Here is a 23,906-nt window from a genome sequence, read left to right on the forward strand (position 1 = left end):
TACATCAGTGCATACCAGCATCTTGAGGCTGACAATATTCTGTCATGTAGATAACACTCATTTTGTTTCTGCATTCATCTGCTGATGGATATTTGTTTAGTTTCCTCTCTTTAGCTATGGTGAATCATGCTGCTGTGAACATATGTGTACAGATCTTTGTTTTAAGTACCTGTTTTCAATTCTTTGGGGTATATACACAGGAGTGGAATTTCTGGATCACATGGTGGTTCTTGTTGAATAACCACCAAGCTGTTCCATTCGAATTTCCACCAGCAATGTTAAGGGAGTTTCAGTTTCTCCGCATCATTTCCAAAATGTGTTGTTTTCCATTTTGAGTAATGTTAACATAGCCATCCTCAGTGAAATGATTTCTTATGGTGGTTTTGGTTTGGATCCCTGTTTGGATCCACTCTGGGATACAAATCAATCATTATTATTTTTATATTAACTATTATTAACTTTTCATACTTTCTAACATAACCCATTTCCCAAACAAGTTGGTAAAGTTTCTTTTACTCACATTCTTGAACTTTATCTTATGACATAACATACATCTCTTTGTTTGTTGCACTTGTTCTATTAATTCACTGCCACTTATGTTTATGTTTGTTCATAATTCTTAGTTTTATATGTCACCCAAATAATATGTCAGCATAAGTCTCTGATAATTTCTCCTTTTTCACTGTTAGTTTTTATATTTCAGATAATATTTCATATTTTTTGCCAAATTCCCTCCAAACGATTCCACTGATAAGATCGTAATGCTGCATTCTGTATCTGTTGAACAATGATTGTCTTTGTTCACCTGATTTCACAGAGATTTGTGAAATGGATCCAAGTTTCTGAGCTTCTGCTATCAAACCTCCCAAACCTGGATTCAAAACCTGACTAGATTTGCTTTGTGGAGAAAAAAGATGAGATGTAGTTAGGTTTAAGTAAAGATCAAACAATTGAAAATGAGACTGATTATAATCTATTACTTCTGAATTTTGTTTTATTTCTCTTTACTCATCTGCTTCTCTTAACCACAACACTCTCAACACTTTCCAAAGAGAAACAGCAAACAGAAGTCCAACACTCCATCTATATTCTTGGTAAAGGAGGAATCAAGAGAAACGACATTTGATTTTTTAGGCTGAAAAACATTTCCACACATGGAAAAACTCATGCTGAATGAGAGAGACACCATACACGCACAGTCGCAGACTTGCGGCTCCAGAGGCTCACCTTGCTAAGAGCCAGTGGAACTTTACTATTGATGGCACTTGTGTCATACAATACTGTTTTCCCTGTAATCCCCTTTTAGAGCAGATGTCTTCTAGCCAATCTCCATAAGGTAACTTGGGCTGATTGACAGATATCACCTGAAAAATCCAGCAGTTCTCAATTTGAAAAACTTTGAGTTTCTGTAATGATTTAAAATCAGAATGGACAAAGTGCAATGGTTTCTGTCTGGAGTGTTCCTCAACGGCCCACGTATTGAAGGCTTGTGTATGGAAGACCCAAGGTGGCTATAATTAGGCTCCCTCACTGAGACTTTCAGCCAGCTGTTTTAGTATGTAGTCAAGGTCATGAGTATCTTTTATGACCCTGATTCAGCATATGGACTCAAGGTCATAAATATCTGCTGTATGCATTCACCTATGTAACCTGTTGGCACTGCGCCTTCTTTGGCCTGCATATAAAAAAGGTCTATGGAAAGACTTGGGGCGAGGATGCTTCCATCTCTGGATAAAACATGTCTACTGTCCCAACTGCATCTCACATCTTCTTCCACTGCCAGGATCCTGAATCTGTGTCCTAGGGTCTGAGCCCCTGCAGGACCTTCCTCCCCAACCTGAGGTGCTATTGGGATGTAGTAGCTATATTAGGAGATAAGGCCTTGCTTTTGGAGATACTTAAGTTTATGGATGCCTTTGAAGGGATATTTGGACCCTGGCCCCTTCCTGTTTCTTTGCTTCCTGGTTGCCAAGAGGTAAACAGACTTCCTATGCCACCTGCCATAATATATATACTGGACACCCACAGGCCCAAAGCAACAGGATCAAGTGACATGGACTGAAACCTCTTAGACCATGAACCAAACAAACAACAAAAAACCCTTTCCTTCTTTTAAGATAATTATCTCAGGTATTTTGTCATATGTAGCAAAAATGGACTAACCACACTAGGTTATGAAAATAATGTTAAGTATGAATGATGTATTCATGTGTGAGTATGTTAATTTGAGTATGCTTGTGAGCTTAGGAGCAGGTTGTGTTTATATGGGAATGTGTTCATGTTTGTATGTAAGTGATTTGGTGTATGCATGTGAGCATGTTCATGTGTTTGAATAAATGTGTGGCTTCTAACAACAAATGTGTAGTCCTTGGGCACGCTGTGTGTCAATAGTGGATGTTCAGGCAGTCAATCTTTGGATGCTTGAGGGACACAGCCTGATGAAATGGCCACCATCTCAAATCCTGGTGTGCCAGAGAGAGAGAACAGGGCTTTTTCCACCTGTAGTACCAGAAATGGATTACTCTCCCCTGAAAGCTAAGCTCATGATTTGAATTCTCAACTCTCTGGCAGGAATTAGTCACTTAGTTTCACCCAAGTACAAGGGATCCATGAAGTGAAGCTCTACCCTAAAATTAGAAAGGAAGTGAATTAAAAATTTTGGCAATACCCCCACCACAAATAGAAAATCCCCAATAGGAACCACATAGTCTCTAGGTGGTCTTCTTATGCCTTAAATGTTGTAACCCACTGGCTCCTCACAGAAGTCCTTGGGGTAGATACTGTTGTGGTCCCTATTTTAAAGATGGAAAAAATCAAGGTCTGAAAAAAAAATCAAAGCTCTGACCATGGACATGCAAAATTCTGAACAGGGAGTCTTTCAAAAACTTGGTATTTGCCAAGTCACATTTTGGCAGTTCAATTAATTTAATCCTTCCTTTCTCTGCTCTAGCTTTGACACAATCAATCAAATATGGTGAGAATCACTCTCATGAAGGAAATAGCAATTTTCATTCAGAATCTGAGTTAAACATCCAACATTTATAATGGAGTCTTCCTTAAAATTGAGTTCTTCTCTGGGGCTCGGGATATAGCACGGGTTCAATCCCCAGCACTACACACACACACACACACACACAATTGAGTCCTTCTCTTCTTGGTCAAATATCTGTGAATTCTGTCTCTGTACAGGTTCCCTGAAAAAATAATTTTTAATTATTTAGTCATCTTTCTGTTCATGGTACAAAATACCTCAAATAATCGACTTTAAAAAAGGATAGGTTGACTCATTGCTTTTGGGGCTGTGAGGAGCACAGCATGGTGGGCATTGTGTAGAAGAGCAAAGAAAAGAAAGAGTTGGGATCCAGCAATCCCATGCTAGGGCTCAGCTCAGCCCAGTGACTTATTTCCTTCCACTAGGCTCTACCTTATAGAGGTCCCACGACTTCATACAAGTACCATGGTGGGGAACAAGGCTTTAACACGTGAGTCTTCAGATGATCTTCCAGATACAAACTTAATCAATAAAGGTCCCTAGGTCCTTCCATGTGTAAATATTCTCATTCAAGATTAGCTGAAAAATTGGGCTGGGGATGTGGCTCAAGCGGTAGCCCGCTCGCCTGGCGTGCGTGCGGCCCGGGTTCGATCCTCAGCACCACATACAAACAAAGATGTTGTGTCCACCGAAAACTAAAAAATAAATATTAAAATTCTCTCTCTCTCTCTCTCTCTCTCTCTCTCTCTCTCTCTCTCTAAAAAAAAAGATTATTAGCTGAAAAATTTAATTCTCCATCCTCCTTTCCCACCTCCATGCTGGGATCTGATGGATTACTACTTATGCTAAAGAGTGGAGGATAGAGACAGTTCACGGGAGGTGAGCCTCAGGACCTTATAAAAACTGTCAGCAGGACCATTTCAGCCCAAGGAGAAAACAGACCAGAGGCTGGTGTATCTGGTATGGAATAGCCAATAAACTTAATGTTTGCTTGTTATAAAAGTTCCTGTGACTACTCCATGTATCCCCTTCTGATTATTAAGATTATTCTATTAATAATCAATGGTCCAAAGTGTATAAAAATCCTCATCAAGTTTATGCTTTATACAACTTGACATTTGCTCTCAACTCGTCCATATCCACAGCAGGAAACTATATATTATTATAGCAGCACACAAAGTCATAGAGCATGCTCAGGTTAAGAATTTGGGCATTTTCCTCCATATGCTATCCCATGCCTTTATAGAGTGTTATCATGTCAGTCATTGAATTCCCCATGACTTTCCTATGCTTTAGTGACAAAACCTTGTATTAAATAGCCATCCCTTTGCAGGTAACCACATCGATCATTAGGCTGTGCAGTCTGCCATTGTGTGTCATGCCATCTAAATCCTACTACCTCAATAGTAAGTACTGGCTCATCCAAATGAGTGGGCACATAACCCATCTTGATATCTTCGTGCCCGCAGCTCTTCTATAGCATTCAACTCACCCTGCACAAATGTGAGCTTGTCCAGTTCTGCAGTCTAGAAGGGATTGGGGGTGCTGGGAGCCTCTTGGCCAGCCTTTGCTGCTGCTGAGCATGACCTGGGTCTAAGTCCTAACTAAGGAATGAAGTTGACAATGCTGACACAGAGACTGTAAGTCCAACTTCCAGGGGACATTTCTCTGGGTGCTTCTTGGCATCATGTAGAGAATGGAAGCCACACTTTTACATCTAGGAAACCACATGGGGAAGAGAACTGGAACTGGAATCAGCCAAGGCCTCAGTTCTTACCTCAAACTGTGTACCCACTTCACAAATCTCAAGCATGGGAGCCTCTGAACCATACTTCTCTGATTCTCTGCACTGTGACCTCCAGGTGCCATGTCTCCCTAGATACCCAACTCTACCCATTGTCCTTTCTGCTCAGGGAAAATGCTGGCTCCCCCACAGCCCCTCCTGCTCTGTGGATTGGAAACTGTTTATCTAAATAATGAGATGGAATTACCTCTCAGGGATCTAACTTCCTAAAGACTGCTATTCCATATATTTTCCCTCTTTTAAAATGTGTTTTAGCTGGGATCCTGCGAATCCATGTTGAGCAGAAGAAGCAAAAGTCTGCCTTTGGCATTCATTCTCTTTTTTCCCAAGGATTTCACTAGTTTTAGGACAGAAGGGGTAGTTCTCCTCAAAGTCCAGAGACCTTGAGTCACCAAAGATTAAGGGAAGGTGAGAGGAGCAGACTCAGCAAGGCTTGGAGAACCTGCTGGGGAGGAGGTGGGCAAAGTTTCCCTGAAATTTTCCTATTCACATGGACTCCAGGGTCAAGCAAGGGGGCTGTCACCCAATAAGAAGACTGCAGGCTGGTTCAGAGGGTCCAATCAGGGGAGGATCCAAGGCCTGTCAGAGTCTTACCCTGAAGAGCCCTGTTCATACCTCACCTACCCACAAAAATGTTTCCTGGTCATTTCCTTCTGTATTGATTTTGATTTCTTTAGAGGAGTTCTGTGGCCTTCTCAAACCAGAGATTTGAAATCTGAAATTATAACAGTGAAAATGTTAAGTTGGGTGGTGTCTCAGTCCATCAATAAGAATATTTAAGGCTAGGTGCCAGCAGCCTCTGTAGTGTAGTATTCCTCCCTGTTACCTTATGCTCTTATCTCTCCAGTGCAATGATAGTCATTGTTGTATCAGACTGCATCCATAGGAGGAAAACAGAAGTGGAGCGGCAATGGTCCATATCCAACAGTATCTGGGCAGTTTACTTAATTTTTGGCCAAAGTACCCACATTTTTTAAGAATGGGAACTGCTTAATTGTAGCATGTCTAGACCAGGTGGCCAGCAGAGACAGGAATATGCAAACTACAACTGGAATCCTGGTAAAAAATAATCAGGATCTTCATGGTCCAGAAAAGAAATTTTAGTGATAACAGAATATTGATCCAATAGTCATTCATCACTTAACGAGGAGGATAAAGAGTGAAAATGTGCCATGAGTCCATATATCACGTGGGAAGTCACAGAATGTACTTACAGAGGCTATGATGTCTCCTAAGTTGCTAGGCAATATCTTATATTGTGGGACCATCATTATATATGTGGTCCATCATTGACCAAAACATTGTCACGTGGCACATGACTGTACTTGAAAACTTTCTAGTAAAAAAGGAGTGTGTGAACTTCTAATTTGCTATGGGAGGACCCAATCAGTTCTGAGGGTTGAAGGCATCATTAATGGAAATTGTATAAACAGAGCAGCCAGACAATTTGTCTTCTACAGTAGAAGGACCTGCTTCCTGATGCACAGTATTTTTCCCATCAGGGAGAAATTCAGTGGGCAGCACAGGCCTGTGAGGGAGCTGCCAGGGAAATTGCATGTCATGTGGAAGATCTCTGGGACCTCATCCAACGCCAAACATCCATGACAGCCAAACAAGGTGGATGCTCATTCCCAGCATGTTCCATGAACTAACTTGACTTTACTCCTGTTTGGCCTGGGTTCATTAGCATCATGCAAGACATTAAAATACAAAATGAAACTTCCAGCACAGCACGAATAACAGATGTACTTCTTGTCAATATGGTCCAACACTGGCAAAAGAAAGACTTAGAATCCAAATGTGGAAACAACCCGACGTCCACTGAGGGATAAATAGATGTACAAAAAATGTAGTCTAGCATGCATGGGACTATTATTCAACCTTAAGAAAGAATTCTGACCCACCCTCCAGCAACGTAGGGTCTTAGAATAGTGCACAAAGTTAAATAATCAGGGGATAATTACACAGGGGCAAATACTGTATGAGTCCACAGTATGCAAGACAGATGTGGTACAGAGAGTTGTCAAATTTACAGAGACAGAAAGTTGAATGGTGGTCAGCAGGAGCTGTGGGAGCAGAAGTGGGGAGTTACACAAATTGGTTCCATTACATGATATCCCACAGTGATGTCACAGCCATCTCAGTTGAGTATTCTATCATGTTTGCACAACTATGAAATCAACTAACAGCACATTTCTCAGAACACACCCCAATCATTGAGCAATACATGGCTATACCTAATGCCACTGAACTCTACACTTTACAGTGGTTAAAATAGTACATTTTGTATATATTTAACTACACTGTTTTGGTCAGAAGCATAAAGCATGATTCGACTATCCAGCAGGAAAGCAGAAGACTGAGTAGGAAGTTCAGAAAGAGTTCCCCAGTCCCATTGGGTGCTGTGTCACATCCCATGCACTCTCCCTGGCTTTTCAGGAAAAAAATACTGTCTTTCATGGGAGATTTTTCCATTAGTCTCTTTATACATGTGATGTGTTCTTTAGGGCAAATAAGTGGTAGTAAAATTTCTAGATCAAGAGCAATACTGGTATACCAAAATTAGCAAGGTAGACTAGAGAATAATTGGAATTGAGAAGCAGACTACAGGTAATCCACAGGCACCATGACATTGTAAATACTATTTGAAGAGAGGGTGAGCAGGTATAGAATATTCTATGATTTTAGATCCTCAACATGTCTCCAGGTATCAAGGATGCCTAAGGGTACAGGATGTGCTCCCAGCACAGATTACTGAACACAGTGAAGGCCAATAAACATTCAGCAGAAGAACTTTGCCTAACCTAGTCTTCATATCCAGCCCACTCTTCAGTGTACCTGTGATCTTTTGTACCTATTTAGCTCCCTCTTGGGAGGTCTTATCATTTCTTCTCTCCCCAAATTTCCTTGATATTCTTCTTCCTTTCCTGCCAGACTGAGCTCTGAAAAGGAACTCTCAAAGGGGAGGAAAATCCAACCTGGGTTAGGAGATGAGATTCAAGCGGAGGAAGCTGGTGGAGGGAACATAGGAAGGATCACTCCTCTTTATGGGAGAAAGTGTCCATAATGAGCAAGAGTTTTTGAGGAACAGGGAGATGGGATGATGGCAAGGAGAATCAGGGACAGATGGTCATGAGCAAAGGAGAAAACAATAGTTGAAGAGGTTAGGGTTTCTGATGGGAGGTGGATTGGATGTACATGATAAAAGGCTGAATTCCCAAAACAGAAGCTTTACTTGGCTTTCTTTGCTCAGCCCCAACAGTAGAACCCAGCCTCCTACCTCAGTCCTCCAGCCAGAAGAGGAAGACAGAATGGTCATCAGATTCTGGGGAAGAGCTGGAGGAGGATCTGCCTGGCTTTTTGGACTCAAACCCCAGGGTAGAACCTGGCCTCCAGAGTGGGTTCTCTGGCCAAAAGAGGAAGAGGGAGTGCTCATCTGATTCACAGGAGGAACTAGAGGATCTGGATCCTGAGCCTAAGCACCCCTGGGATGTGGAGACACTGTGTGGGCTCGAGATGACGTTAAAGAGACAGCGTGTGTACCTGGTGCAACCAGAGCACCATGAAGTCTTTGCCAGGCTGCTAGGTAGGGAGATACCCCAATTAGCGCCCTCCGGTCCAGTTCTTTACACAAGAAGGAAACTTCCACTCACTGTACTTTTTTTTTGTACTAAATATTGAACTCAGGGGCATGTAACCACTAAGTCACATCCCCAGCCCTTTTTATTTTTTATTTTGAGAGAGAGTCTCTGCTTTGGGCCTCATTGCATTTCTGAGGCTGGCTTTGAACTTGTGATCCTCCTGCCTCAGCCTCCTGAGTTGCCAAGATGACACATAGTCACTGCACTATTCCAGTGGAAAAGATGTCATGCTAGCCCTGAACTCCCCATGCCTGGAGGACTCAGGACCCATCTTCCCTCAGAGATCCTTAGATGACAGAGGTTATTCTATCTTTGAAAAAGGTCCCTGCTTGGAATCACAGAGTTTGATTCCAATTGTCCCCCTGAAAGTGAACTTTTGCTGACATTCTGGCCCCAAATATCCTCATCCCTGAGAGGTGGGAAATGAAGCCAAGTTCCCACTCTGATGTGACTATCAAATGAGAAAATGACCTGAATAAGTCTCTAATTCGGAGGTGGTGCAGTCAGAGGTAATCCTGGGCCCTCAAGGTTTAAGTTCTTAATCATATTGATACCTGGCTGTTACCCAAACCCTCACTAAGTTGCTTCTCTGTGGAGTCTCAGGTCTAAGCCACGGTCCCTTGCAGGTGAATGTTCCTGCCCTCTTCTCATCCACCTTAAACATGGGCCCCAACCCTAAATATATATTCTCCAAGAAGGCCTGATTCCCTCCCCTCTATCTCACTCCCACTCAAGCCCATTCTGGTTTCCAGACTAACACATGAGCTCTGTTCACAGAGGATCCTGTTGTCAAAAGATTCCTGGCCTGGGACAAGAAGCTGAGGGTGTCTGACAAGGTGAGGTTGTTCTCCACTGGGCAGTGATCCTGCTCCAGCACAGCCTGGATGGGGAGGGCTTTCTAACCCCTTGGTCCTCTATGCTTTCTCGTAGTTCCTATGCTCCCAGGTCCTGGCCCCTTTGTGACTTATCAACATCTCCCTTCAAAGCCTAGAAGCTTCTTGAAGAGAGGACAGGTGGACCTTGCCTCTGCTTGGGTGCTTTGTGTTCTGAGCCTGAGGCCAGAGTCTTGCATGGCTGACCCTTCTTTGCTTGCAACCTGAGGTTCCTGGATCCTCTCCTCTCAGCTCTCTCTGGGACCCTCTTTTCTCCAGCTTACCAAAGACCCCCCTGACACAGCTGACCTAAATGTCCTACCTCAGAAGGGCCCCTCAGAGATGGCCATCCAGTGCACATCTAGGCCACCCCTCCTCCTGACTTCTCTGACTTGCCATCGACTGACATTGTCTCCCCGTACCATTCCCTGGATAAGCTGGTCACCCTACAAGGCACCATTCTCTGAATAGTGGCACTGTCTTCCCCAGCCTCCCATTCCTCTGTCCCCACATTCCTTCCCTTACAGGGTGTGATCTCTACATATTTTTTTCTCTCTCTCTGTATCAGTACCTCCTGTCTATGGTCATAGCTTATTTTAGCCGGGCTGGCCTCTTCTCCTGGCAGTACCAACGAATCCACTTCTTTCTGGCTCTGTGAGTATTTGGCCTCATCCTGTCAGTCAGGATTCATTTTCAGGGATGGTGGGAGGAAAGCAGAGGGGCAGGAAAGCAGAGGGGCACTAACCTGACCTGAACCTTTTAACCTCTATTGTTTTTGCTCTGGGTAAAAAAAAATAGCATTATAATAATATAGTTTTCTTACAATTCTCCAACTAAAAACAAACACTCAAACCACCTTAAGGCAGGTTTAAAAGAGTAAATGAAATCAAGGGAAACATAAAGCTCACCTGGGAGGAGGTGAAAAGGACAGCACATCCTGTAGAGAGTCGGGAGGGACGGTGATCTGACTACTCTCTGTCTTTCTTCCTACATCTACACCAACATTTATCTTCTGCCTCTGAATTTCCAAGAAAGATGCCAAATTTAGGTCTTGTCTGCACAGCACTGGTCCACTGTAAAATTCTCCCTGTGGATATCCCTCAGCTCATAGTTTTCTATGTATTCCCTGAAAATCTTTCCAAACCTGGGTGCAACCCCCTCTTAGTCCTCCTCAGCAACTGTGTTGCTCATGGCTTTCTAGAACAAAACTGGAGTCCTCGTGTGGCATTTAGCCTTCTCTATAATCTCTCCATCATTAAATCCTTTTACCATTAAATTCCTTCTGACTTTCTTTCACTGTTCCTTCCAAATTCCCTCTTCTCTCCCATCACCTTGTGTTTCCTGTCGAGCTGACTCCACACATTTGTACCTAAAGAAAATGAACTATCCTTCAAATCAACTAAAACACTGAAACCTACCTGGGTATGGTCTTGCTCACTCACACTCCTAGCTTCTTAGAAAGCACAGGTGGGAGGAAACTGGAGCCTAGGACAGCAGCCTGACAACAGAGAGAGAGATTCTGTCTGAAAAAAAAACAAAAGAAAACACCACAGTCTGTGCTGTGCTTCCTGATCAGTAAGCTACTGCACCCTGGAAGTGATTAAGGCCATAATATTTTATTTCAGTTTACACTTTCTTATCTCCCCTGTTCCTTGCCCTAATGCCATTGGATGGAACACCTTAGGAAGGCAGGGTCCTATCAAAATATTCATACATTGTTAAGACACTCAGCTCAATTATCTTGATCTTGATCTTGCAAGAATTTATTTTATAGCATTGAGTCTATGAAGTGGTCATTATGGCATTTATTATAGATAAAGATTTCATTCATTCGTCTGTTCAACAGAACATTATGAAGTGTATTCTCTGTGGCCAGGAAGAGGGACCTTGGGAAGAGAGAGATAATAATGTCTTGTTGAATTAAAAAAACATATGAACCAGACCCTCTGCTAGCCAATTGGTAGGAAAGGAATGACTAGAGAAATTATCCAGAGTCAGGAACAAGCCTGGATACTACCTGGGTATGGTGTGCTCACTCACACTCCTAGCTTCTTAGCCAGTCAGGATTCATTATCAGGGATGGTGGGAGGAAAGCAGAGGGGCACCCCGCTGTGGTAGGGGACATAGATATGAGCACATGGAAGAAACTGAAGGGAGGGGGATGAAGATAGAGATGTGCAAACTGATGTCAACTGCACTGGGTGTGGGTGGCAGGAAGGAGCCTCAGGTGCTCCAGCATCAGGTTTATCTTCAGCCTCAGGGTGTGAGAGAGGCCCCCCCTTCAGAAGGCTTCTATCAGGGGCCTCTGGACCAAGGGATGATCATCCATAACACTGGATAGGGATGGTGCGGTCTTGTCTAAAGATGGTCAGCCTGGCCTTGTTTGGGGGAATCTGACCTCAGGAGGAGGTCCTTCCTGGTTGTATCCCTGAGGAGCAACCTGATTTTTTTTCCCCAGCTACCTGGCCAATGATATGGAAGAGGACAACCAGGCTCCTAAACAAGGCATCTTTCATTTCCTCTATGGGAAGAGCCACGCCCAGCGTCCCTTGTTCCACAAGCTACGCTATCAGTTCATCCGTTCCATGGGCTGGAACACTTGGGTTTCCAGGGAGGAGTGTGAGGAGGTGGGTGGTGCTGTGTGTGCTTGTGGGGGGAGAGGGATGGGCTGATAGGAGAGACACGGAAAGGTGGGGTTTGCAGGTGGGATCTGCAGAGAAAACTCTGCAGGCTGCACAGGGAAGGAGTGGGCAGCCTTCAGTTTTTGTTGGGGTTCTTTTTCTTTCCAGATTCAAACTTACAATCCGGAACTCTGGGTGTGGGGCCGAGATCGTACCCTCAATCCCTAGAAGTCATAGGTCCATGGAGGCCTGAGGTCATTGGCCTGAGAGGAGGTATGAAATTCTGTTTCCATGGCCCGATGACAGGGACATTTATTGTCTATGATAAGAGTAAGATCCAATGGGCTGGGGATGTGGCTCAAGCGGTAGCGTGCTAGCCTGGCATGTGTGCCGCCCGGGTTCGATCCTCAGCACCACATACAAACAAAGATGTTGTGTCCGCCGAAAACTAAAAAATAAATATTAAAATTCTCTCTCTCTCTCTCTCTCTCTCTCTCTCTCTCTCTCTCTCTCTCTCTCTCTCTCTCTCTTAAAAAAAAAAGTATTAAAAAAAAAAGAGTAAGATCCAAGGAACCCAACTGCTGACCTACTCCTGTCACCTCCCACCCACAGCCACCCTCTACACACCATGCAACAGCACAAACATGCACACACAATCTGAATCTCCCGGTCAGCTTCACAGCCTCAAAGCCACAAACTACAGATGTACTAGTGGGTGCTATAAGGCTGCTCAGCCAGACCTCAGGAAAAAACAATTGTTACAGAGGCACACATGTGCTAACAATCCTTAACCCAAACCAGTTGGGCCCAAATGCCAGCTTTGATGAAATATCTCTGTCTAAAGTGAATAATATCCCATGAAATAGCCACGAGTTCCCCTCTCCCCCTATAAATTAATTGCCTTTTTGTGTGTATGTGTGTGCTGGGGATCAAACCCAGGGCCTTGTGCATGCAAGGCAAGCTCTCTACCAATTGAGCTATCTATATTATATTCCTAGCCCTAAATTAATTGCCTTTTTACCCTCTCTTTTTAATTCATTTTGGACCATTCATCCCTTAAGGATACCAAGTATGGAGTTTTTTTTTAGTTCTAGTTAGACACAATATCTTTACTTTATTTATTTATTTTTATGTGGTGCTGAGGATCGAACCAGGATCCCGCACGTGCGAGGCGAGTGCTCTACCGCTGAGCCACAACCCCAGCCCCCAAGTATGAAGATTAATTTAGAACAATGTGAATGTGCCCCGTTAGGATATTCCATGCAACTATTCACATATTCAACAATGAAGATAATTTTCATTAACTCTATTTTCATCCCAGTTTGCTTTCAAACAAATGGCTTACAGACAGAACTAACTCCTGAAGGTATTCTGTCCACTGATTCACTGCTTGGGGGATGAAACTCTCCTCTCCCACAAAGATATCATTCCCCCTCAAGTTCATGGTCAAGGAAGTTTGTCAGAACCACATCAGGTTAAGAAATATCAGGGCATCTTCTTACAAGCAATACATCAGAGTTACAAATTTGGGTAAAGCATAAAGCAAAGATTTGGTTTAAATCATGTGCAAGCAGTCAAGTTAGGAGCAGACATTATCTGGAATTGTTAGGGATTAGATAGGGATCAGTCAACTGGTACCCTGGTCCTCGATGTTGATATGTTATTGATTTTCAGTTCAGATGTGAAGTCATTGGCAAGGACCAGGATGTGACTTATGGCCAAGTCTCCGTTAGTGTGCTCTAATCCACCAGCAGAATCAACTCAAGTCTTTGCAATGAAGCAGAACTCTGGGCCTGACCATATGAAACATATGAAACACCTTTTAGAGTTGGGGTCAGTAAAGTATGAGAACCAAAATTAAAAAGATGGTTCAGAGCTGGTGTCAAGAATGGAAGATCAGAGATAAAGGTTTGTAAGTTGGTCTAAGCTCTAGTTAGGGCTGGCTCAGTGTGTAACTCACCTTCACGTCTAGAGAACTGGGTCCATGAAGTCTAACAACTCCTTCTTCCTTCCAGATCACTGGGGGAGACACATTTTCAGCAGAATGTCTATGGGGACACAGGGAGTCATGAGAAAGGAAGAGAAGAACCTCTGTATAGATAGTCCAGAAGAACCAAGACTCTTCTAGAACAGCTGCATGTTTGCTAGAATTGTAATCCTGGGAGCTGGGGGTAGGGGGGATACTTCCCCTGGGAATGATGAGAAACTGGTTTCTTCTGGTTCCATGGTTTCCTGAATCACTCCCTACATTTTAGAGTGTTGAATACAAATCATCCTTGAGGTAAAATGTCAGAGTCCTACTTTTTATATACAGTTACTACAGTCTAGGACCATTTGAAGATGGCATGCAGGGGTTCTGGTGGAGAGGGAATTACTTTTAAACAAGAAATTAGAACCATAGTATTGTTATACTTTTGCTACATATTTTGCATTTTATTGGTTTATTTTGAATACGTTGGCTACTGAATTATTACTCTATTGATTTTAAATAATTTTAAGATAGTTATTGCTTTGAAAACATATTGTTCCTAATCAGTTATATGATGGGTGTTTTATCTGTTATATGTACCCAAGTATTTTCACTTTTTAATAGAGATTTTCCTCTTGTTATCTTTTTCATTTATATATCTATTATATTTTAGTTCAGTTGTAGTACCCGGAATTGCTGTACATATAAAGTTTCATTTGATGTTTAGTCTTCATTATTTAGTTGTGAACAATGAACTGTCCTTTTTCAACATGCCTTGACACAATTGTCCTTCATTTTAAAGAGGGTGTGTATTTTAGGAGAACACATGTGCTTCATGATTTTGAAGAGCACAGCACAGCACGTTCTTGGGGAAACTTAACATAAGATAAACACCTTCTCACCTTCGTGATGCATGTGATCATGTCAGTCTGGACTGCTTCTTTGCTGTCAAATGACACTGTTGATTAACGGGGTTCTTGTTAATTAACCAAATTTCTTAACTCTGAAAATGAATCCTCAGTTGCTTTTCATACAGGAAAACAACAGATAAGGTGGCAAACCCTAAACTAGAAACTAGAAGCAGAAACAGGGAGGACTTTGAGGGAGACAACCCATTTCAGAGAGATGACCCTCAGGGCTTTCAGAAGCACATTACCAGCTGGAATGCAGGCAAGAAGCTTATTTCGCTTTTCAGGGACAAAGAAATATTTCAATCACTGGTTTTCTCAAGGAAATGCTGTAAAAAAAATGGAGAGAAGAAAAGGTCTCTACCTATTGGCAACATGCTATATTTAATCTTTCATTCATTATTTAGTAAATAATTTCCTGATTTTTAGTGCTTCAGATGAAACCCAGCTGGACCAGCACTCCACCAGTGAGCACACGCCCCCAGCCCAATCATTTTTTTTTAATTCAATGAAATTAACAATATCTGGGCTGGGGCTGTAGCTCAGTGGTAGAGCACTTGCCTCGCATGTGTGAGGCACTGGGTTCGATCCTCAGCACCACTTAAAAATAAGTAAAATAAAATAAAGGTATTGTGTTAATCTATATCTAAAAAATATATAAATAAGAAATTAACAATATCCAAGAAAATGGTCAAGTAACTGAACTAACCAACAATAACGCACACAGGATAATGTCACACTGTATTTTAATATAAAAATACATTCTCATGAAAAACCTAGAGAAGAGAAGAATTTATATGATAATCACTTCTGCTCCAAAGGGGTTTTAGAAGAAAATTAAAATGTGAAATAATATTAGCAAGCACACTGAAAGGGACATGCTCTTAAGATAGGACAAAAAATACCCCCCCACCCCAAGACCAGCAAGTTTTTTGTCTGTATGGTGTTGGGCAAACCAGGGAGGCTTTTTTCTGTGATTTACTTTCCTTGTTTGACATTAGAGACTCACAGTTGTAGGTTGTTGGTAGGTTATGACTGGTGTCAACCTCTCCAGGCTCAGTAGCTGGATGGGTGGGTCAAACCTCTGACCCCACTCCAGTGCCTGCTTGAGCCAAGAGAGCTCACCTGCCCTCTGCACACCAATGCAGGTGTGTCGGATGCCATGGAAACAAAAATCCTTGCCAGGAGCTGGAAAAAGGACCTGGATGGGATAAGCCAGTTGGGAACCAAGATGGAGTGAGAGATCAGGGTGAGGAACCAGAAAAGAAAACCAAGCTCTGGAATGATGGTTTCCAGATGTGTGCTCTCACCTAAGAGGAAGTGGGGAGGGGCCACATGGAAGGGAGCTGCTTAGCAGATGAATTTGGGGACCCCAGCAGCAGACCCAAGCTTCAGCTCCAGCCGTGACTTATTGCTGTGTGTGTGTGTGACTTGGGCAACATTCTGAGCCCAGTTCCCTTGTCTAAAAAGAGGGGAACTAAGTTTGAAATCAAACTCCATATCTCTCCCAGTATCCCTTCAACCCAAGATTTAACAGAGCTAGGATTGACAAAGCAGAGAAAACTTATAAGCACCAACTCTCACAGAGCAAACAAAGAGAGTGAATTGGCAAGTGAGAGGCAATAAAAGCATAAGGAATGTATATCTATGCATCAGCACATCCAGAACTTCATTTCTTCTTTAGACCAAAAATATTCCTTCATGTGAATAAAACATATTTTGTTTACACATTCACCCACTGATGGAAATTGGTGTAGTCTCCCCTCTTTGGCTGTGGTGAATCATGCAGCTATGACCGTGTGTGTACAGATCCTTGTTGGAGTACCCTGGGGTATGTATGCAGGAGTGGAATTGCTGGATCACAGGGAGAGTTGTGTCCAGGAGCCAGGAAACTATTTCCTACTATTTTACATTCTCACCACAGTGTTAAGGGAGTTCCGGTTTCTTCACATCCTTGTCAGCATTTGATATCATTTCTTTTGTTTTAGCCATCTTGTATGTGTGATATGGCTTCTCATGGTGCTTTTAGTTTGTATCCTGCATTGATTTTGTCCCTTCCTCGCAAAGAAGTTGTCCACTCTGAGATACTGAATCAATTCCCTATTGTTTTTACACTAACTTTTATTAATTTTAATTTTTTCTAACATAAAATCTATTTTTCCAAGCAAGTTGGTAAATAGTCTCTTTCAGTTCACAGGCTTGAACTGTATCTTGTGACATAAACATGCACAGTTCTGTTGGTGAGAGATTAATGGACTAGCACCTTTATTTATGGTTATTCATAGCTTTTTAAAATTTATTTCTATCACCTAATATCTGTCAGCATCCATCTTTGATATGCCTCCACATTTAAAGATAAATACTGTTAGTATTTATATTTCAGATAATCTTTCATACTTTGCCAAATTCCCTTCAAAGGAAACCACTAATAAGATCATAATGGTGTATCATAAGTCTGTACCTCTTGATCAAAACTAGTATTTATCCAAATGACTTCACATGAATTTGTGAAATGTATCCAAGTTTCTGTTATTCAGACTCTTAAACCTGAATTCAAAACTTGATTGGAATTGCCTCATGGGGGGAAAAGACAATATTTATTGAGGTTTAAGTAAAGATCAAACAAGGGGGAATTGGATGGGTTATAATCTATTACCTCTGCAGAATTTATTTTCCTGAAGTCATCTGCTTTTCCTAACCATAGCTCTCTCACCACTTTCCAAAGAGGAACCGAAAATATAATTCTACCACTCCATCTATAAGCTTTTTAAAAAGCTGGACTCAAGAGAAGTGACAAGTCACTTGTTAGACTAAACAAAATATTTCCACACCTGGAAAAACTCATCCTGAATGAGAGAGACAACACACAGGCACGGTCGTAGACACGAGGTCCTAGCAACTCACCCCACTAAGAATACAAGGTGAAAACAGAACCATTTCTAACATGGCTCATTTTGGCCATCTGCATAGTACAGTATTGTTTTTCCATGAATCCCTCCTCAAGAACAGATATGTTCTAGCCAATCTCAGAAAATTAATTTGTGCTGAATGACAGTCAACACTTTAAATTAAAACCCAGAAATTTTGCATATAAAAACCTTTTGAATTTCTGATAGAGATCTAAAATCATGATGCACTAGGTATAGTGGTTTGGATCTGCAGTGTCCCTAAAAGGCCCATCATTGAAGGCTTGGTCTCCAACTTGTCATGCTAGTAGGAGGTGGTGGGAACTGTAGGACATGGGGCCTAATTTATTTAAGAGTTAGCATGCTGTTGAGGGCATATTGGGACACTGGTCCCTTCCTGTTTCTCTCTCTTTCCTCCCTGGCTGCCATGAGGTAAATAGAACCTCTATGCCACATGCTGCAGCCATGATGCCCTAAGCAACAGGACTGAGCAAGGGTGGATTGAAACCTCCAAGACCGTGAATCAAAATAAACTTTTCCTTTTTTAAAGTGGATTATTTCAGGTATTTTGTCACATGTAACAATGCACTAGATTGTGCAATGACAACATCTCAGAAATCTTAATGCCTTCAAACAAGAAAAGTATACTGTGTGTACCCTATGTCCTCAGTAGACGTGCAGACAGTTTGTCACTGGGTCCTTGAGAAACACGGGCTAACGAAATGGCCACCATCTCCAACCTAGGTGGTTGTTGCACCAGAGAGAGAAGAGGGCTTTCTCCACATCTCACACTGGAAATGGATTATTCTGTGTTAAAGTTCATGAAGGTGATATTGGCTATCAATGTATTCATATCTACAGCTGGAAAATATACACTGTTTTAGCAGAGGCATAGAGCATGCTTGGGTGGAGAATTTAAGTATTTTCTTCCGTATACCACCCCCATGTCTTTATATATGCTGTTATGTCAGTCCTTGAATTCTCCCACAAACTCCTCCCTATACTAAAAATCAGGGGCTGCGGTTGTGGCTCAGTGGTAGAGCGCTTCCCTAGCATGTATGAGGTACTGGGCTCGATCCTCGGCACCACATAAAAATAAATAAATAAAATAAAGGGATTGTGTCCATCTACAAATATATATATATATATATATATATATATATATATATATATATATATATATATATATATATATATATTTTAAAAATCCAGTACCAAAGCCTTGGATTTAACAGCTGCCCTTTGTAGACAACCACACGGATAATTCAGCTGTGCACTCTGACACTGTGTGCCATCACCATCTGAATGATCTGAATCCTTGTTGAGGGAGTGAAAGTGACAATTGGTGACTGAGAGACCACACGTCCAACCTCCAGGAAACATTTCTCTATGTGTTTCTCTGCATCAGGTGGATGATAGAAGCATTCTTGGATGTCTAGGAAGCCATGTGATGAAGAGGGGCAGAGTCAGAATTTGCCTGAACCCCAGTTCTCACTTCCTACTGTGCACCCACCCTTCTCAGCCCAAGACGGGGGGGGGGGGGGCTCTGCACATTGCCACTCTCTAGTTCTCTGCACGATGACCTCAAGCTGCCATGTCTCCTTATATATCTGACTCTGTCCTGTCTACACTGGGACAATGCTGGATCCCCCATGTCCCCAGCTCTGTAGATTGGAAACTCCCCATCTGGGAAATGAGCTGGGCTGGCCTCTTTCTCAATGATCTAAATATCTAAAGACGGATGTGTCAAATATTTTGTCCTCTTTTAAAACTTGTTTCATCTGGGACAGTGAATCTGGACTTTGTGCATCCATGTTGAGCATAAGTGACAAAAGTCTACCTTTGGCACTCATTCTCTGTTTCCTCCAGGATTACTGGTTCTATGGGTCACAGAAGGGGTAGTTCTCTTCAAGGTCCAGAGACATTGACTTATCAGAGGAAAAGGGAAGGTGTGGAGAATCTGCTCAGGAAGGTGTGGAGAATCTGCTGGGAAGGAGGCAGGCAGAACTTCCTGTAAAGGCTCCTATTCACATGGATCCCAGGGCTGAATGAGGGTCTGTCACCTTCCAGGAGGACTAAAGCCTGGTTCAGAGGGTCCCACTCAATGGAGAACTCATGGCATGTGACAATGCTGCCCTGTCAAGCCCTAATCATACCTTGCCTCCTACCAAAATGTTTCCTCTTTATTTCCTCCCAAGGTGACTTCAATGTCTTTTTTCTTTTTATTGATTTTTTAATATATAACAGTGAAATGCATTACAATTCATATTATACATATAGAGCACAATTTTTTATATCTCTGGTTGTATATAAAGTATATTCACACCAATTCGTGTCTTCATACATGTACTTTGAATAATGATGTTCATCACATTCCACCATCATTTCTAACCCCCTGTCCCCTCTCTTCCCCTCCCACCCCTCTGCCCTATCTAGAGTTCATCTGTTCCCCCCTGCTCCCCCTTTCTACCCCACTGTAGGAGACAGGAATCCTAAAGAAATTGAAGTCGCAGGTAAATGGATGGAGTTGGAGAAGATAATGCTAAGTGAAGTTAGCTAATCCCCCCCAAAATAAACACTGAATGTTTTCTCTGATATAAGGAGGCTGATTCATAGCCTATTCATTTACCTGCGACTTCAATTTCTTTAGGATTCCGGTCGCCTTCTCCAAACAGAAATATCCAATCTGAAAATACAAAAGTGAAAATGTTCTCATTCCCATTTAAACAGAATTGATAAGGCTAGACCCAAGAACCTGTTCTGTAGTGTTCCTCCATGTGACCTTATGCTGAAAGGCTGGTATTTGGAAAACATTTCTGTTCCACGCTGATATCACTCCGGTATGACTCTCATCATTATTGCATCCGACTGCATCCATAGGGGGAAAAGAGAAGTGGAGAGGTGAAGTACATAGCACAAAACCCTGGGCTTGTTACTCCATTTTTGGGCAAGGTACCCACAGATCTTAAGGCACTGTGTAATTGTAGCCTGTCTTGAGCAGGTGGCACTAGAGACAGTCTACCAAGAGACAGGAATATGCAAACTAGACCTGAATTCAAGCCAAAATAATTTTCATGGTCCAGCAGAAAAATTTTAGTTGGGACAAAATAATGATCTCTCACATAATCATGCAGCCCTTAATGACAATGATGAGCTCTGAAAAAAAGTGCCATTAGGAAATCTGTCGTTGTAAGAAGTCATAGGATGTACTTACAGTAGATATGACGTCACCTATGTCACTAGACAATGCCATCATGTATTTTTCAGTGTACATGAGATCTTTGGTACGTCCTTAGTTCTCTCTTGGAGGTCTTGTCATTTCTGCCCTCCCTACTCTTTCTTGCCATTCTCCTTCCTCTCCCACCACACTGAGCTCTGAAATGGGAATGTTCAGAGGGAGGAGAATGCAATATGTACATAAAACAGCCTGGCAGTTACAGGTGTTTTCCTTCAAACTGGTTGCCAGGTTGGAATGACTGATGCCATCATGTTCTTCAGCCTCCTTATATCAGAGAAAACATTCAGCTTTTGTTTTTTGGGGTTGGCTAACTTCACTTAGTATTATCTTCTCTAACTCCATCCATTTACCTGTGACTTCAATTTCTTTAGGATTCCTGTCGCCTACAGAGATGGGCAGAACTATGCCCATTTGTCAATCATTCTCCCAGTCTGAGGACCAGAATTCTCCCCTTAGCATGTCAGAGTGCTGCCTGGAGGTGGAGGCGGATGATGAAGTTCTAGGACCATCAGGGGAGGGAGCTCTGGAATGAGAAGTGATTTGAGACAGTGATTGGTAAGGAGGAGGAAGAAGTAGGAAAGTCAGGAAAGATGAACTCAGGAAACTGATCTTGGAGAAGGAGAGAAAAGGACATGGGACAAGGAAGTCCACGTGGATAGAAAAACCTTCAGAGAAAGGAATTAGGTTAGAAAATGTAATCCAAACAGAGGAGAGGGGTGGAAGGGATACCAGGAGGGTCACTCCCCTCACGGGAGAAAGTGTCCATAATGAGGAAGGGTTTGGGGGGAACAGGAAGATGGGACAATGTTAAAGAGAGTCAGGGGCAGACGGATATCTGTGATTGGGAGAGATGAAACACTAGCTCAGAAGAAGGCAATGGTTGAAGGTTTGGGGTGTGGGAAGTGATGGGGCTTAGATATTGAAAGGCTGAATCCCCAAAATAGAAGCATTACTCCAGTTTCTTTACTCAACCATGTGGGTAGAATCCATCCTCCCATCTCAATGCTCCAGTCAGAAGAAGAGGGAAGGCTCATTTGACTCTGAAGAGGAGCTGAAGGATCTAGACCCTGAGCCTAAGCACCTGTGAGATGTGGAGACACGGTGTGGGCTCGAGATGAAAGAGAAGAGACAGTGTGTGTACCTGGGCAACAGTGCACAGTGAGGTCTTTGCCAGGCTGCTCAGTAGGGAGACACCCCAGTTAGTGCCCTCCGGTCACATTACTTACCCAGAGAAGAAACTCCTAGTCACCGCACCTTTCCAATAGAAAAGATGCCCCTTCTAGCCTGAAGCTCCCTGTTTCTGGAGGACTCAGGACCCGTCTCCCCGCAGAGATTCTTAGATGATAGAGACTTATGCTATACTTGAACAAAATCCCAACTTGAGATCACCCAAGCTTGGTTCTAACCATTCCCTTGAAAACTAAGCTTTTGAAGACACTGGCTCCAAATGTCCTCCTCCCAGAGGGATGGGTAATGGAGCCCAGTTTACACTCCAGTGTGACTATCAAATGAGAAAATGACCTGAGTAACTCTCTTGATTCTGAGTTGGTGCATTCATGAATAATGCTGGGCTCTCGTGGGTTATTCAAAGTTCTTAAAAAGAGAGATATTTAGGGCTGGGGATATAGCTTGGTTGGTAGAGTGCTTGTCTTGCATACACAAGGCCTTGGGTTCGATCCCTGGCACCAGAGAGAGAGAGAGAGATTTGATTATTTTCCCAACCCCTCCCTCTGTCGCTTCTCTGTGGAGTCTCAGCTCAAAGTCACTGTCCCTTGTCTAGTGAATGTTCCTGTCATCTTCCCATCCACCTAACCCTGGGCTCCAACCCTGAATCTTCTCCAAGAGAGGCCATGGTTTTCCACCCTGCTACCTTGGTCCCATCAAAGCCTGGGATGGTTCCAACATAATGCCTGTGCTCTGTTCAAAAGACCCCTGGCCTGGGACAAGCATCTGAGGGGGTCTGACAAAGCGAGGTTGTTCTCCACTGGGCACTGTTCCAGCAGGACGGAGTGGGGAAGGAGGGGCTTGCTCACCCCCACAGTCCTTCTCTGTACTTCCACCTACTCCAATGTGCTGATCCCCAGGTCCTGGCCCCTTGGTGACTGTCACCATCTCCCTTAGGGCCTAGCAGCTTCTCGGAGAGAGGACAGGTGGACCTTGACTCTGCCTAGGGTGCTGTGTGTTCCGAGCCCGAGGCCAGAGGCTTGCATGGCTGTCCCCTCTTTGCCTGTTGCTATTTGAGAGTGCTGGACCCTCCCCTCTTAACCCTCTCTTGGGACCTCCCTTTCTCCAGCTTACCAAAGATTCTCCTCACCCAGCTGACCTAAATGTCCTCCTCAAAACAGCCCCACAGAGCTGGTCATCCTGTGCACATCTAGGCCACCCCTCTCCTGGACTATTGACCTCAGATTGCCCTGTCCTTCCCCAAATAATTAGATCTGCATGGCTGCCTAAGTTTCACTCTCAGGCCCAGCCTCCCGTTCCTCTGTCTGCTCTTTCCTGGGTCTGACCTCTCTGGGTACTTTTTCTTCTCTCAGCATCAGTACCTCCTGTCTATGGTCATAGCTTATTTTAGCCAGGCTGTCTTCTCAGTACGAACAGATCCACTTTTTTTCTGGCTCTGTGAGAATTTGGCTTCATCCTGGAAGGGTCTGAATGGACCCATGCGGCTCTAATCTGTCCTTTACCTTTTATTTTTTGGGAGGAGGTACTGGGGATTGAACTCAGGGTCACTCAAATACTGAACCACATCCCCAGCCCTATTTTGTATTTTATTTAGAGACAGGGTCTCACTGAAGTGCTTAGCACCTCACTTTTGCTGAGGCTGACTTTGAACATGAGATCCTCCTGCCTCAGCCTCCCCAGTTGCTGGGATTACAGGCATGTACCACTGCGCCTGGCTGACCTCTGCCTTTTAACTTCTTTGTCTTGATTACTCTGGGCAGAAGAAACCAT

The 23,906-nt window shown here is 43.1% G+C and overlaps 1 protein-coding gene across 1 annotated transcript; it reads left to right on the forward strand.

Annotated features, from left to right (window-relative positions):
• The first annotated feature begins 4,041 nt into the window (after positions 1-4,041).
• LOC114078713 (speedy protein E4A-like) lies at positions 4,042-14,291 on the forward strand. Its single transcript, XM_071605500.1, has 7 exons — positions 4,042-4,398; positions 8,050-8,382; positions 9,215-9,273; positions 9,878-9,963; positions 11,768-11,936; positions 12,099-12,203; positions 13,946-14,291. Exons 1-6 carry the CDS (start codon positions 4,371-4,373, stop codon positions 12,156-12,158), a joined length of 735 nt encoding a protein of 244 aa, XP_071461601.1. The 5' UTR covers positions 4,042-4,370; the 3' UTR covers positions 12,159-12,203; positions 13,946-14,291.
• The last annotated feature ends 9,615 nt before the right edge of the window (positions 14,292-23,906 follow it).

The sequence above is a fragment of the Marmota flaviventris genome, chromosome 19 (genome assembly GCF_047511675.1).
Source record: "Marmota flaviventris isolate mMarFla1 chromosome 19, mMarFla1.hap1, whole genome shotgun sequence".
NCBI classification, from domain to species: Eukaryota; Metazoa; Chordata; class Mammalia; order Rodentia; family Sciuridae; genus Marmota; species Marmota flaviventris.

What these genes read in the sequence shown, in the direction of transcription:
- LOC114078713 (XM_071605500.1), top strand. Translation starts at nt 4,371, where the DNA reads ATGCCATCTAAATCCTACTACCTCAATA. An exon ending in AGTCTTTGCCAGGCTGCTAG is followed by an intron (nt 8,383 to 9,214) that starts GTAGGGAGATAC and finishes CTCTGTTCACAG; the next exon opens with AGGATCCTGTTGTCAAAAGA. An exon ending in ATCCACTTCTTTCTGGCTCT is followed by an intron (nt 9,964 to 11,767) that starts GTGAGTATTTGG and finishes TTTTTTCCCCAG; the next exon opens with CTACCTGGCCAATGATATGG.